General features: G+C 43.5%; 1 protein-coding gene across 3 annotated transcripts; it reads left to right on the top strand.

Annotated features, from left to right (window-relative positions):
• Positions 1–1,341: 1,341 nt before the first annotated feature.
• Positions 1,342–10,405, top strand: LOC111958852 (dual specificity protein phosphatase 14-like). Of its 3 annotated transcripts, none has more exons than XR_011474823.1 (3): positions 1,342–1,793; positions 8,218–9,683; positions 9,725–10,405. XR_011474823.1 is itself a non-coding variant. In XM_023980164.2 (3 exons), the coding sequence occupies exon 3, from the start codon at positions 8,329–8,331 to the stop codon at positions 8,956–8,958; it is 630 nt and encodes a 209-aa protein (XP_023835932.1). In that variant the 5' UTR covers positions 1,342–1,793; positions 4,922–5,125; positions 8,218–8,328; the 3' UTR covers positions 8,959–10,405. The 3 variants fall into 3 exon arrangements, 2 of the variants coding, with proteins under 2 accessions (XP_023835932.1, XP_023835923.1); XM_023980164.2 differs by adding an exon at positions 4,922–5,125 and having other exon boundaries at positions 8,218–10,405; XM_023980155.2 differs by having other exon boundaries at positions 8,218–10,405.
• Positions 10,406–15,268: the final 4,863 nt, after the last annotated feature.

Raw genomic sequence — 15,268 nt, 5'->3', positions numbered from 1 at the left:
CCAGGCAGCCAGCTCTATATCACCAGTGTTGTGTTGTATTGTGGCTGCACAGCCAGGTAGACAGACCACTGTTTCTTTCACAGTTGATTGAGTTTGGTGATTATCATTATGGAACGTAATTAGGAATGACTCAGAGCGGGGACCATGCTTGGGTTTATGGGTAGAAAAATACCCCCCTCAGGATCTCTTCAAATAACATTGACTTTGTTTGTATCCCAAATGGCACCCTATTCCCTACATAGTGCACTATTTCACCAATAGGACTCTGGTCAAAAGTAGTGCCATTTATTTCAATTACGGTGCCACATGGGATGCAGACTTTGGCATGCAGCAGCCCTGATAATGGCTGTGTATGGATGTAGTGAAGACAATGTATATCACAGTGGCTTTATGGAAAGCTCTACTGGGGCAGCTGTTCTGCCTGGTCTCAGAGCTGTGTCATGTACGGTCATCTCACCCAGCCAGCAGACTGCCTCAACACAGCTCACAGCTTGGGCTGCCTCCGTCTGCTCTGCTCTACAAGGAAATCAAAGAGATTATTCACAGGATAGGGACAAGTGTATTATTAAACACATTGCCCTATCAACAGGCTTATGTAGTCCAGTCTTTGTGAAATAAATGTACCTCATTGTTTGCATTTTGTTTGTGTTTGTTGTTACATTTCCTGAATCACATAATTCAAATGTAATGTGAAGAATGCAAGGATACCCAAAGGCAGAAAAAGTTCAACCGGTACACTGTAGTGCATGGAATTCTCCATCCTGTGTTCTATCTCTGAGCCTTTCGTTCAGTCTCCTAATGAGACAAGCCAGACCTTCACAGGGGCTTGGTAACTGGCCAACAGCATTTATAGAACTGGGATGTCTAGTGTTGTGTCAGTCCCAAATGGCACCTGATTCCTAATGTAGTGCAGTACTTTTGATCAGGGCCCATAGGGCTCTGTATAGGGAATAGGGTGCCATTTGGGCCCCATAATAGACATTCCAGATCTGATTCCTGCTAAAGGTATCAGGTTTTCATCTGACCTTTTCTCTCTTTGTTTTCTTTGCCTCCTTTAAACTCTGACCATGAGGGCTGCTGGCTGTTCTAACAAACAACAAACACTGGCATTGTGTCTTGGTTCAGAACATTTCAAGTTCAAGTATGCTTCCTTGCAGTTCTATTAGTAGACATCGGTCAACTATGACAGCGATGCTCTTTGTGACCCTGCATGGCAGAACATTTTATTGCTTTCTGTTGCCCTTACGCATGGCCCTACTTTGACCCATGGCTGTGACATTTTTGAAGCGATGCAGATGTTCATGTCTATGTTTTCAAAGAGCTGCCTTTTGGAGAGATGTTCCCTGTAGGTGAAGTTCTGTAGAATACCTAGTAGCAAGTCAGATTTCACCATAATTTCATGAAAAACAAATGATGGTACTAACCTATTGTACCCTACCCACAGCTACTTTTACTGCGTTGTTCAGAGGGGAGGCGCTTCAATATACCACCTAGGTTCTTGCTTCAGTACCGAATGTTTTCCTGCGCGACACTGTTGCTGCGCGAACGTTGGAGAGCTGTCTGGAAACATTTCATTCGCATGGAGTTCTCTCTCTGCTGACTTTGACATTTTAGTGATATTGTTACATACTTATTCTTTAATATTGTATTTTATTTCCCACAAGACTACGACTGTGCGAATTATCTGCTTTACCTAATGTTCAGAGTTTGAATCATCTGCAACCGCATGCCTGGAATCGTGCGTTAGCAACTCGCTTGGAAAATCATCGACTCAGGCAAAGTAAAGTGGTTTGGTAAGTTGGTTTTATCCTCTACTGTATGTAGCCTATAGATAAAATATCTAGATTTAGTTTTATTCTTGTGATGATAATATTTTGTGTAAAACTCACATATTATGCAAAGTATAGCCTATGCATGTCTTTCTGAATGATTTTCTACAATATATTATAGTAGGCAGAGAAGGAAGGATATACTGCTGGCCAAAGAGTGACAGTAGCCTATCAGTCAAGAGACCAAAACATGTCTAGCCTATATCGCTCTATATATATTCACAATTGGTTTGCATAATTCGTAGTTATTTTATCATACCCTGCTCATTTGGTGAGTGATCCCGATGGGATAAAGCTAAAAGGGGAATAATGTGTTTGCCCTACAATCAAATAGACTACCATGTGATTTACAAGACCTTACAGAAATCACAAGTCCTTGTATTCTTGTAGTCTACTGGAATTATGTTCAACACATGGCATACACGCACACCTATTCACTTTGTACACACAAACACACAAACACACTGTAACAGGTTGAGGTTCCCACTCTCGTATCTATGAAAGTAGCAGGGATGAAAAGGAGACGACTACTCAATAAACAACAACATGTATCTCCAACCTCTTTTTTAGTACTGTACAATGCCATGGTCTGATCATCACAGGTAATGCTATACCTGTAACATAAAAATTGTTGTAGACTGTACAACCCACACTCAGCCAGCTGGCCATAGGGCAGCAACAAATGCTCTCCATGTTAGTAAATGCATTATAAATACAGTGATACCTATCATATAATTTATACTGTCTATTCTGCCACAACAACCAATGAATGTGTTCAGTCTTTGTGTCTGTATAGACTAGAGCGAGAGAGATCAAATTACATACATTGAACAAATCAAACCATTCAAACAGGATATTCTCAAACAATAAAACATAGCCTTATCTTATGGTCACTCCTCCACAATGTTCTGTCATTAAATTAGCTGGTGCTACAGGTGGCTTGGGTCCACTTCTCTAGCTGAGAGACAGGGACTTTAAAAAGGGGATGGCGGGACTGTGTAGAGGGTTACATGGCAGCTTCCACAGACAGGAGACAAATTGGTGGTGTGAATGAGCAGCGCCCAGTCGCCGGTGTCACAGGGAGGTGGTACTCTGCTCAGACAGATGTCAAGACAGCCTAACCCTGGTCTCGTGTGAGGTGTCATCCCTAATATACTGGAAAACATACCAGACCAGATTCTCATCTAGCACTTCAAGTTAGGCTGAAGAGGTTCACTAATCTATGAATGACCCTGTAAAACAACCCATTTCACATCACCTATCTGGTGTACGGTGCGTTCGGAAAATATTCAGACCTCTTGACTTTTTCCACATTTTGTTACGTTACAGCCTGATTCTAAAATGGATTAAATTCATGTTTTTCCTCGTCAGTCTACACACAATAATCTATAATGACACAGCGAAAACAGGTTATATATTTACATAAGTATTCAGACCATTTGCTATGAGACTCGAAATTGAGCTCAGGTGCATTCTGTTTCCATTGATCATCCTTGAGATGTTTCTACAACTTGATTGGAGTCCATCTGTGGTACATTAAATTGTTTGAACATGATTTGGAAAGGCAAACAACTGTCTATATATTGTCTGACAGTTGACAGTGCATGTCAGAGCAAAAACCAAGCCATGAGGTTGAAGGAATTGTCCGTAGAGGTCCGAGACACTACTGTGTCAACGCACAGATCTGGGGAAGGGTACCAAAAAATGTCTGCAGCATTGAAGGTCCTGAAGAACACAGCGGCCTCCAGCATTCTTAAATGGAAGAAGTTTGGAACCACTTAGACTCTTCCTAGAGCTGGCTGCCTGGCCAAACTGAGCAATTGGGGGAGAAGGGCCTTGGTCAGGGAGGTGACCAAGAATCCGATGGTCACTCTGACAGAGCTCCAGAGTTCCTCTGTGGAGATGGGAGAACCTTCCAGAAGGACAACCATCTCTGCAGTTCTCCACCAATCAGGCCCTTCATGGTAGAGTGGCCAGACGGAAGCCACTCCTCAGTAAAAGGCACATGACAGCCCGCTTGGAGTTTGACAAAAAGGCACCTAAAGGACTCTCAGACCATGAGAAACAAGATTCTCTGGTCTAAAGTAACCAAGATTGAATGTTTTTCAGCGGCAGGGACTGAGAGTCTAGTCAGGATCGAGGGAAAGATGACCGGTGCAAAGTACAGAGAGATCCTTGATGAAAACCTGCTCCAGAGCACTCAGAACCTCAGACTGGGCCGAAGGTTCACCTTCCAACAGGACAACGACCCTGAGCACATAGCCAAGACAATGCAAGAGTGGCTTCAGGACAAGTCTCTGAATGTCCTTGAGTGACCCAGCCAGAGCCCGGACTTGGAGAGACTTGAAATTAGTTGTGCAGCGACGCTCCCCATCCAACCTGACAGAGCTTGAGAGTATCTGCAGAGAAGAATGGGAGAAACTCCCCTAATACAGGTGTGCCAAGCTTGTAGCGTCATACCCAAGACGACTCAAGGCTGTAATCGCTGCCAAAGATGCTTCAACAAAGTACTGAGTAAAGGGTCTGAATACTTATGTAAATTTAATATTTTAGTTTTGTATTTTTTATCAATTTAATTTAATCCATTTTAGAATAAGGCTGTAACGTAACAAAATGTGGAAAAAGTAAATGGGTCTAAATACTTTCCGGATGCACTGTATGTGACAATACATAACCCCCCCCCAAAAAAAAACGTATAGATGCAGAGACCTTTATTGTACATAGAAGGCTCTGGGTAGGTGTACAGTTCCTCACAGCTCCCATTTAGCGATAGTGTTCTAGAATAAAGAGTCATTCTGTGGGAACACTGTCTATGAGGGTGAACTAATATGAATTGTATTGTGAGAGAACAGTACACTACTGCTTACTTCCCTCTCTGTTACAGTCAGACAGCCACTTGTTGATTCAGGAATTTTCGGTGTTTTCAAACATGTCTTGACTGGCGGGTGTGAGTGTCAATGAGCTGCTAAGCCAGCTGCACATGCCCAGTTCAGATCTGATTTCGAAGGTCCACATTTGGTGTGGGAGAAGAGCCAATTTATGAGGCTCCAGTTTTTCTGCAACGTGGCTCACATTTCCCATTTGTGCTATAGGAGGTGGAGCCGGACCAGAATCTCGCCATGCAGAGAGAGCGATTCGAGATGTGCATCAGAGAATCTGTGATGGGCCCTGTGTTGACATGCCCTGAAATGAACACTGAGTGATGGGCTGTGTGTTTGCAATGCAGATGTAGGAGAATGCATTTCTGCCGTGCCGAGTAGAGCCAAGCACCAGCCACATGGCAGGCCTCATGTGTGGTGAGAATGTGCATGATGTGCCTTGAAGGCAGATCGACAGATGGATATTAGTGTTAACCCTGTGGAAGGTGCTAACCACATTTATAAGGGTCCTGTAAATGTGTCTCAAGCTGCTCCCTCTATCAGCTTCATTTTACATATTTATTTTGGAGAATTAAACCACAGAGGAAATTCGATTGACAGAGAGCCATCTCTTTGCCAGCAGACAGTAGGTTCATCTCGACGATATCCCCTGCATAGCCTCCTTCCCTCCTCCTCTTCTCTACTCCCTGCCTCCTCAGCCCCTCTGCCCAGGCCAAGTCGGATATAAATAGCCATGTGGATGGAGGGAGCGAATGTCAGCAAAGCCAGGCGGTGGTTTTGTGCTTTGCTCCTGTTTCATTCCCTCCAAAAATCTGAGGGGGCACAACGTATGTGAGCAGGGCTAGGGGGTGGTAGGATCATTTATTATTTTCAGACACCTGAAACAGCCTTTTCCTGCAATCTAGAGCCATAATCATTATGCCTAATTCTATGTCAAAATTAAGTATATGTTTCTGCTTATCTAAGCATACTTCTTGAGCTGTGTATCCTCCTGACTGGTGGTTATTTTAAATAAACTAAATATGCTTCTCTGCATCTTTGCTCAAATCTGGAAAGAGATTTAAAGGAATGTGAGTCTTATTCAGTACATTTAGTAATTTAGTAAAAGTCTACCAACTTTGCCCACAGGCATGCCCGGTAACTTGATTGATAACCTGAAAGGTTGGGAGATTTGGAACCTATCTGGGCTAGCTAAAGCCAACTTCATAAAATTGCTAGGTAGTATTACAGAGAAACATAAAATAAAATAGAAAACTGGACAAATCTGAGGGGACAACTGCCCCTGTGCCCCCTATGGGCATGACACCTCTGGTACAGTATATCCTGTTCCCTTTCTCCCATTAAATGTAATTTTTAATCAGTCACTATCTGTATATACACAGTCAGACTGCTGCTAGTGTTGCTGTCACTGCAGGTATTTTTGGTTTATCACCAACGGCAACTGTGAGAAAGATTGTGGAGTCAGCTGCACCTAAGTGTTCCATGGCAACCACTGCATGTGTGAGCAGGCAAGATGCACACCAGAGTGAAATGTAGCTCGGGAACAAGGGATTCCGTGGCAGGGCTGAGAGGATACATTTCTTTGAAGTTAGCATCGGAGGGGAATAGGATAGCAGGATTTGTATCAGTGCTGGGGGAAGGAGGGAGGGCAGGGAATAAGGGAGATAGACAACTTGCTCAAACTGGGCCATTGATGGGAATGCAGCCTCAGCCCTCAGTGAATGGCATTCCTGTGACTGCCATTAAAACGAAGCTCTCTGGTAGGAAGCAGGCGCTATCTGTCCTGGTTAGTGGCATTATGATATGTGTGTGTCATACAGAGAGTCTCAGAGAACAACCACATTGAGGTAGAGGGTGACATGGGGTGTGCAGGTGTTTTCAGCACAGACGGCAGATTGAATTCATATTTCATGTGTTTGATTTGATCTGTGTGGCTTGTTAACCAGACTGTGGCAGAGAGGGAGAGAGAGCTCCCCCGGTTAGTGTGCAAGGTGTGGATGGGATGACGCACGACGAGTGCAACGGTGTGTAAGGTAGTGCCTTAAACTCTGTGATCCCCCCCCAGATAACTAACTTCAATTTAAATGCAGATGGATGAAGGGTCCTTCTCATCAGAGACTGGAGCGATTTGATCTGTATGCAGGAGCTGTGGAGGAGCTGGTAGTGTGTATCTGCCTCCAGAGGACCAATGTCCATATGGTAGAGGGAGGCAGGGGGAGAGAGAGACAGGGAGAGGCTGAGAGAAACAAAAGGGGACAGGGTGAGTCAGAAAGGCAAAGTGAGGAAGAGGGAGACGGGGAGGGACAGCAGGAGTGACGCATTACTCAGAATGGAAGACAGTAGCTTCAGTAACAGTTCTTACTGTGCAGGGGAACAGTGCTGTCTTTCTCTGGAGCTCCAGTGCAGTGAAGGGAGAGAGTCACATTGAGCAGGTTGGCACATTTCAAACAACTGTTCTGGTCCCACTTACTGGAAGCCACTGTGTGACCTGTTACAGGAAAACGTCCCCCGCCCAGTGTATTTGAATTGTTTTTGTGTTGTTCAATTTGTTCTTATTAGCCTCTTCTATGCTGTGATGGGGCATCTGGCTCTCTGGCTCCCCTCCATAGATGCCTTAGAGGCATTTTACAGCCACTGAGCCACCACAATACCTTCCCTGAGGGGGTAAATAGACCCTGCCTGGTACTGGCACTGCGGGCCACACACACATCTCTCTCTCTTGGCGAGGGATGACTTGTGGTAACATTTGCCAGACACAGAACTTTTCTGTCACAGCACAATGTCATCCAAAAAGATCCTAATACCTAATTTGATGAGTCATTGCAAATAGCTTTAATGGCACCCTGCTGATGTAGTTGTATAGGTAACTGCCAAAATAAAGGAAACACTTGAGTAAATGAGGGATACAAAGTATATTGAAAGCGGGTGCTTCCACACAGGTGTGGTTTCAGAGTTATTAAAGCAATTAACATCCCATCATGCTTAGGGTCATGTATAAAAATACTGGGCAGGCCATTATATTGGCTACCATTGCTATGCCCCTGTAGGATGAAAAAAAAAGATCCTAATACCAAAAAGATCCTGCCTCCATCAGCAGGGCACAAGTGGTCACTGAATGGTTTGATGAGCATGAAAATGATGTAAACCGTATGCCGTGGCCATCTGTCACCAGATCTCAACCCAATTGAACACTTATGGGAGATTCTGGAGCGGCGCCTGAGACAGCGTTTTTCCACCACTAACAAAACACCAAATTATAGAATTTCTCATGTAAGAATAGTGACAAGTCCCAGACACTTGTAGAAATTATGCCAAGGTGCATGGAAGCGGTTCTGTCTCAGCTCCCTATTAAAACACTTTATGTTGGGGTTTTCTTTATTTTGACACTTACCTGTATGTTTGCCAGTCTGAGAGTGGTCATCACAAATTGAATAAAAACAAATTTAAAAATGGGAAAAACTGTTGCCCATTTTGGTCTGAAATTGGGATGTGTGCCTTTGTTGTTTTAGGTGAATCTCCTGCTGTCTGGTTCTGCTGTTCCAACATGACCTCAGGCTACTGAAGACCTTCCTGTTATTCCTCCTGCTCTCTCTGTATCACTCCTAGCACTCTATTCTCCAATGGGTTCCCGCAGTCAAGGTGGCTTTTTCCACCATCACCACCACCACAGCTCGGTGGTGCCCACAGCCGTGCCCAGGCTTCTCACAGAGAACGGCAGTCTGCTAGGGGGCATTGCCCAGATCACCCCTAACCTCTTCCTGAGCCGGGGGAACGTGGCGTCTAACCGCAGCCTGCTGCTGTCCAAGGGCATCACCTGCGTGGTCAACGCCACTATCGAGCTGCCCAACTTCAACTGGCCCCACGTGGAGTATGTGAAGGTGCCCCTGGCGGACATGCCCCACTCTCCCCTCTCCCTGTACTTCGACAGCATAGCTGATAAGATCCACAGTGTTGGGAGAAAGCGGGGAGCCGTGCTAGTGCACTGTGCTGCAGGGGTGAGCCGCTCAGCCTCCCTGTGCCTGGCCTACCTGATGAAGTACCACCGCGTGTCTCTGGCCGAGGCCCACGCTTGGGTCAAGGCCCGCCGGCCAGTCATCCGGCCCAATGGGGGCTTCTGGCGTCAGCTCATCGACTACGAGAGGAAGCTGTTTGGCAGGAACTCTGTGAAAATGGTGCAGACGCCCTACGGGGTGATACCTGACGTCTACGAGCGGGAGCGCAGGAATCTGGCACCCTACTGGGGCCTGTAGAGGAGGGCTGGGGCCTGTAGAGGAGGGCTGGGGCCTGTAGAGGAGGGCTGGGGCCTCGCCAAGGGGGGAGGGAAGGAGACGGAAAGGAGAGTGTCCTCCAGGGCTGCCGGTTCATGCATGTTCCCCCAGCCAGAGATGCAGAGTGAGATGAAGCGTGTGACTGTCTGTCTATGTGAAGCTTAATTAATGAATGCATTGGGATGGAGGGAGTCTTAGTAATCAGACACTACACTGCAGACTGGTTACTGGTGGGTGATGCTACACTACACTGCATCAACCCCCGTCTGTCTGTCTCTGAGAGGAAGCAAGGCCACCTCAAGTCTGGAATCCTCAGGACCAAAGGAGTAACAGAACCACGGCCAAGCCAGACCCCAGATCAGCTGACATGGCCAGACCCAGACTGTGACTTTGGAGTCTAGCTTAACGCCCCAGACTCCAAAAAACAGGAGCATTCTGGGTAGGTGTAGGCGGTGCTTTAGACTCAGCAATTTTGACAGGCAGTGGTGTGACTCACTGAAGTCCTTCCCCGACGTAACGTCATGTGATGGTATTGTGCCAGTTTTGCTGTTGTCTTTAATGTGAGAACTAGCAGCAGTCCTGCTCTGTTTTGTTTGACAAATTGAATTATGTTCTTGAGAGAGAACTGAAATCAAGAAAAGATATGGTGCACAATGAATATTTAAAGCTGTTAGTGTATACACATTTTAATCAAGACAACATCTAAGGCTGTTAGTGTATACACATGTTAATCAAGACAACATCTAAGGCTGTTAGTGTATACACTTAAAAGTCCCTACTTACTATGGGGATGATTGTGCAGAATATACTGTATTGGTACTAATATTGTACAATATTATGCTATTTTAGAATGTCACCACCCTCTGTTAAGGGGCTTGGGAGAATCACAGTTTCCATTTCCCTATTTTTGCCTCATATTGATGTTTAAGTGAAATGAGGTACAAGGAAGAACACAGCCAGACAGTCCTGTGCTTAACTGGTGTACTGTCATTGATAAACCTTCCTATTTTTGTGGTTTGGAAGAATGCTATACCTTACACACGAAAAGCTTTTAAATAAAATGTTAATATTACTGTAGCAAGTGAACAATGCCCTTGTCACAGGTGTAAGCAGAAAGCCAAGCTTACATGAATTTAGTGCTCTATTCAATCTATCGCTGAAGCGTTACAGATTGTGCAATAGAAATGTAAGGTAATTTTCGACTGAGCCAACACATGCAGCATTTACCGTGAATGCAGTCTCCACTAACGCTGGAACATTGCCCTAAAATTTGTATCACGCTGTAACGCTAAACTTCCGGGATATGGATTGAATAGAGCCCTTACTTTCATAACCTAAGGCAATGAATGATTAACAAGCTAATGTAACGGGTTAGCTCATGCAACTGTTTGTGTTTGAAATGAATAATACAATAAATTACTGATATGCATTATTGTCAGTTTATACTTTGCCCTGTAAATATGGAATAGTACTGAAGCAGAGTAACATAATGGATCCAGATACAGTGTGACTACACTAGCGTATATACAAAAGAAAATCTATACACTGAGTATATCAAACATAAACACCTCCACAAACCGGTACACGTGGCTGGCACCTACTACCATACGCCGTTCATGAGGCACTTAAATCTTTTGTTTTGCCCATTCACCCTCTGAATGGCACACAAACACAATTCATGTCTCAATTGTCTCAAGGCTCTCTCCTCCTGGATTTAACAAGTGACATCAATAAGGGATCATAGCTTTCACCTGGTCAGTCTATGTCATGGAATGCGCTGGTCTTCTTAATGTTATGTATTCTCAGTATATATGGAACGTTTAGAAATGGTAAGACTTTTATGGGGGATTTTCAAGTCCCTCAGTCGAGCACCTGATTCCCTTTTTGTTTAAGCTGGGCTGAAGCGTGTTTTGGGTACACACTTTTTATTTGATTGATAATGGTCAATATTCATCCATGGTGTTAGTAGTCATCGTTATTTTGAGAGCCAATCAGTCGATTGTAACTGACCACGGGGATATTCATTGTCATTTTCATGGTGATACTCATGTTCATTTGTAAGAATCATTGTTTCTCAAGTTCTTTATTCAGACCAGTGGAAAATAAAGATGTAATGAGGTTAACAGTCAGTTTAGAATAATTGCAGAATTTTTCACTTTTGATAGATCCTGTTAAAGTCCTACTATCCAGCTGTGCCAACATTGAGGCTGAAATGATTATAACATGGTTCTCTATAGCAACAAAGACAATTCCGATTGAAAATGCATATTCTTACAAGTTAACCGTGTGCCCTCTGTTTCTTTGTGACTTTAAATGCCTTTAATAGAGAGGTTGATATAAAAGTGCACTCTGTACACCGGCTCCTTCAACAGAAGACCATGTATGCATCCCAAATGGCACCTTTTTCCCTATATAGTGCACTTCGTTTGACCAGAGCCCTATGGTGTCTGGTCGCAAGTAGTGCTCTATAAAGGGAATAGGGTGTCATTTGATTTGGGACGCAACCTACTGATGTTGCTCACAACAATTTTCCTCAGAGAAGTCTTCAGATGTCACAGCAACATTCTATCATTCATTTTCATTTGGAATGGCCACAGAGAACCAGACAGACAGTGATGGGAACTATTTGTCTTGTTGCCTATTCTACTGAGGGATCTCCAGAATGGCCTACACAATAAACACCATTAACCACACAGACACTGGCTCCATCAGATGACAGGCCAAGCGTGATGAAGATGCAGGAGTGATGGGCCCAAATTATACGTTTCTGTATCAGCTTACTTCCCCCAATAGACTGACGCTCTATGTGTGTGTGTGTGTGTGTGTGTGTATGCGTGTGTATGTCTCTCACTCACTGATTCTCAGGGAATAGTTAGCCATCCTAGAGTAAAGACATCTTTCAGCAGCAGCAGAATATGACCATTAATCAGGAAACCAGTAAGCAGAATGATCTACATTACCCTGAACATCACAGGCAGTAGACTGGGCAACAGTGCTGTGGTGCAGGCCATGCAGAACAAACTGCTGTGATGAACTGGATGAGATGTCGTTAGGCTGTATGTAGGAAGGAGATGTGACTGGCAAAAGGGCTCACAACAAACTGCCTGCCTGACTGCAGCTTAATACGCTTTGCAAAGCTTGGAAGGTTGCACTCACATCAAGTTGGTCTCTTTAGAAGATCCTCAATTTTAAATTGGAATATGATAAAATACAAATGTAAACAAGCAAATAATATTTCTCATGACACTAACATAGTAGTAATAGTAGTAATGTTATGATGCATCGCCTCTCTGAAAAAAAGGAAAGTGTTCCTATTCCAGTATTTTATTTAGCCTTTATTTAACTAGGCAAGTCAGTTAAGAACAAATTCTTATTTACAATAATGGCCTACCCCGGCCAAACCCTAACCCGGACAATGCTGGGCCAATTGTGCGCCGCCCTATGGGACTCCCAATCACGGCCGGTTGTGATACAGCCTGGAATTGAACCAGGGTCTGTAGTGACGCCTCTTGCACTGAGATGCAGTGCCTTATACCGCTGCGCCACTCGGGAGCCCAAACTTGAATTGATGCCCTGAACACTACAGATGTAGGATCTTAATTTGAGCCAGTTTGTTACAGCAGGAAAATAATCATGCAGCACCAGGAAATGTGAATTGCACTGAAAAAATATATAAACACAAAATGTAAAGTGTTGGTTCAATGTTTCATGAGGTGAAATAAAAGTACCCAGAATTTTTCCATACACACAAAATGCTTATTTCTCTCAAATGTTATGCACAAATTTGTTTACATCCCTGTTAGTGAACATTTATCATTTGCCAAGATAACCCCTACACCTGACAGGTTTGTCATATCAAGAAGCTTATTAAACAGCATGATCATTACACAGGTGCAACTTGTGCTGGGGATGATAAAAGGCCACTCTAAAATAAATACGTTTGTCACACAACACAATACCACAGATGACTCAAGTTTTAAAGGGAGTGTGCAATTGGCATGTTGACTGCAGAAATGTCCACCACAGCTGTTGCTAGAGAATTGAATGTTAATTTCTCTGCCAAAAGCCGCCTCCAACATAATTTTAGAGAATTTGGCAGTACATTCAACCGGCCTCACAACCGCAGACCATGTGTAACCATGCCAGCCCAGGACCTCCACATCCAGCTTCTTCACCTGCGGGATCGTCTGAGACCAGCTACCCGGACAGCTGATGAAACTGAGGAGTATTTCTGTCTGTAATAAAGCCCTTTTGTGGGGAAAAACTCATTCTGATTGGCTGGGCCTGGCTCCGCAGTGTGTAGGCCTATGCCCTCCCACGCATAGGCCTGCGCTCCTGCCCAGTTATGTGAAATCCATAGATTAGGGCCAAATTAACTCATTTCAATTGACTGATTTCCTTATATGAACTGTAACTCAGAGAAATGGTTAATTGTTGCATGTTGCGTTTATATTTTTGTTCAGTATAATTATGTGGATTGTAATTAATGGATATTTTTTGTATAGGTTGATACATTATACATTAGGGCAAATGTTAAAGTGGAAATTGCTAACTTTAGAAGCCTTTTTAAACCTTGAATACACTACAAGTTTGCATTTCCTGCTGTGCAAGAAAATTCTCATCAACAAAAGAGTGATGAAATTAGATCCTACATCTGTAAGCTTACTTTGAATTAAAGCAGCTCATACAGTTTTTTCCCTGGTATATATCATGCTTTTCTATTTAATAACAAGGTACAGACGGAGAGCATAGTCAATATTCGGACAAATAATAATCACGCTTGTTACACAAAAATGGTGGGAGGTGAGGAAGAGAGAGTATACTGTATGTATGAATGACAGACTAAGTTCATGTTCATTTGAAAGTGAAACTCAATAAAAATGGAGACAGAATGTGATGGGTTATGAATAGCCCAAGCATCATCAAAGCAGTTATATTTGTCCTCGTGTTCGTTCATTCCAAAACCATTTGGTACGACGACTTCTATTGAAACACAATCATGGATGTTTCAGAAAACGATCACAGAATTCTTGCTCCTTTTCCAGTCATATAGTCAAAGATTGAAGTTCAATCGAGAGAGGGAGACTGACCTTGAAGTAATTCAATTTAAGCAGGGGTGGATGAAGTCATTCTTTCTCAGTGATCGGTTGACTGAGTGGGATTCTATCCTCTCTTCAAGCCTGCCTTTGACTCATCTGTCCATTCCCCTTTAGAATGAACACTGATGAGCTCTAAATCCATGGTCCTACCTCACTGTGTTGTCTGGATCAGTTTATAGAAAGGACATAGATGCTGAATACTGTCATCTATTTGTAATAAATAATAAGTGATTAATACATAGTAAGGATTTCTAATAGTTTAATCTTGTCATTGTTAAACTGAACAATTGCAAGTGTCTGTAGGAGATATCTGACTAATCTTGTCAGTGCCCTCTTCAAAGACCCATATTTGACCAGACAGGGGTTTCAAATCATTAATTTCAAAGTACAAGATCTTGGACACTCAAGTGAAAATCTTCACAGATCTCAAGTCATGTAAGCCTCAAGCCTTTTAAATCAGCAAAACTACAACTCAGTCTGAAATATCACCCAGATTAGGCTGTGAACACTAGCTTTCATGGCCGATAGGATGTTTGTATGAATTCTAAAGAAAAAACGGAAAATATACATTTTTCTAGGGACATCAAAGTAATAAAAATCCCCACTTGATAATTAAGGGTAAAGGCATTACTTGCGAGTCAGGCGAGCAAAGAATCTGCCTTTAAGCAATACTGTAACTGACAATGGGCAGAAAATATGAAAGAGCCTGTGGCTGAAGAATAGCAGTCAATACAGTAGGGTAGCACTCCCTCCTATCTCTCCAGACCCATTCTACTCAGGTGATCCTCCGAGGCACAGCCCTGCAGACAATACTAGGCATGAAGAAGACAGGACATGGGGACAGACGGGTGGGTCTGCATTTCAAATTTACAAAGCCTTATTATTCAGTAATTTGAGCATTTGTAATTTTCTGTAATCTGGCAGCTCACGGTGAGAAGACAGAGAGAGGAATTCATTTTCAGCAGGATGTTCAATTAGGGAATGGTGAGAGATAAAATGTATGTCGGAGAACACACACACCTGTCCTGGACACATGAGACAGAATGATAATGAGACTGGTTCCATGCATGGTGCCACTATAGGCATCTTTTTCATTTGATTGTCTTAGCTCTCCGTCCTCCAGCGATGGCCCAGCAGGCTTGTCTGAGGTTAATGTATTTCAATTGGTCACAAAGCGATAGAGATGAAGCCTC

The sequence above is a fragment of the Salvelinus sp. IW2-2015 genome, linkage group LG4p, assembly GCF_002910315.2.
Source record: "Salvelinus sp. IW2-2015 linkage group LG4p, ASM291031v2, whole genome shotgun sequence".
Classification (NCBI taxonomy): domain Eukaryota; kingdom Metazoa; phylum Chordata; class Actinopteri; order Salmoniformes; family Salmonidae; genus Salvelinus; species Salvelinus sp. IW2-2015.
The sequence above is the reverse complement of the archived record's forward strand: the minus strand, read 5'-3'. Positions and strand labels throughout refer to the sequence as shown.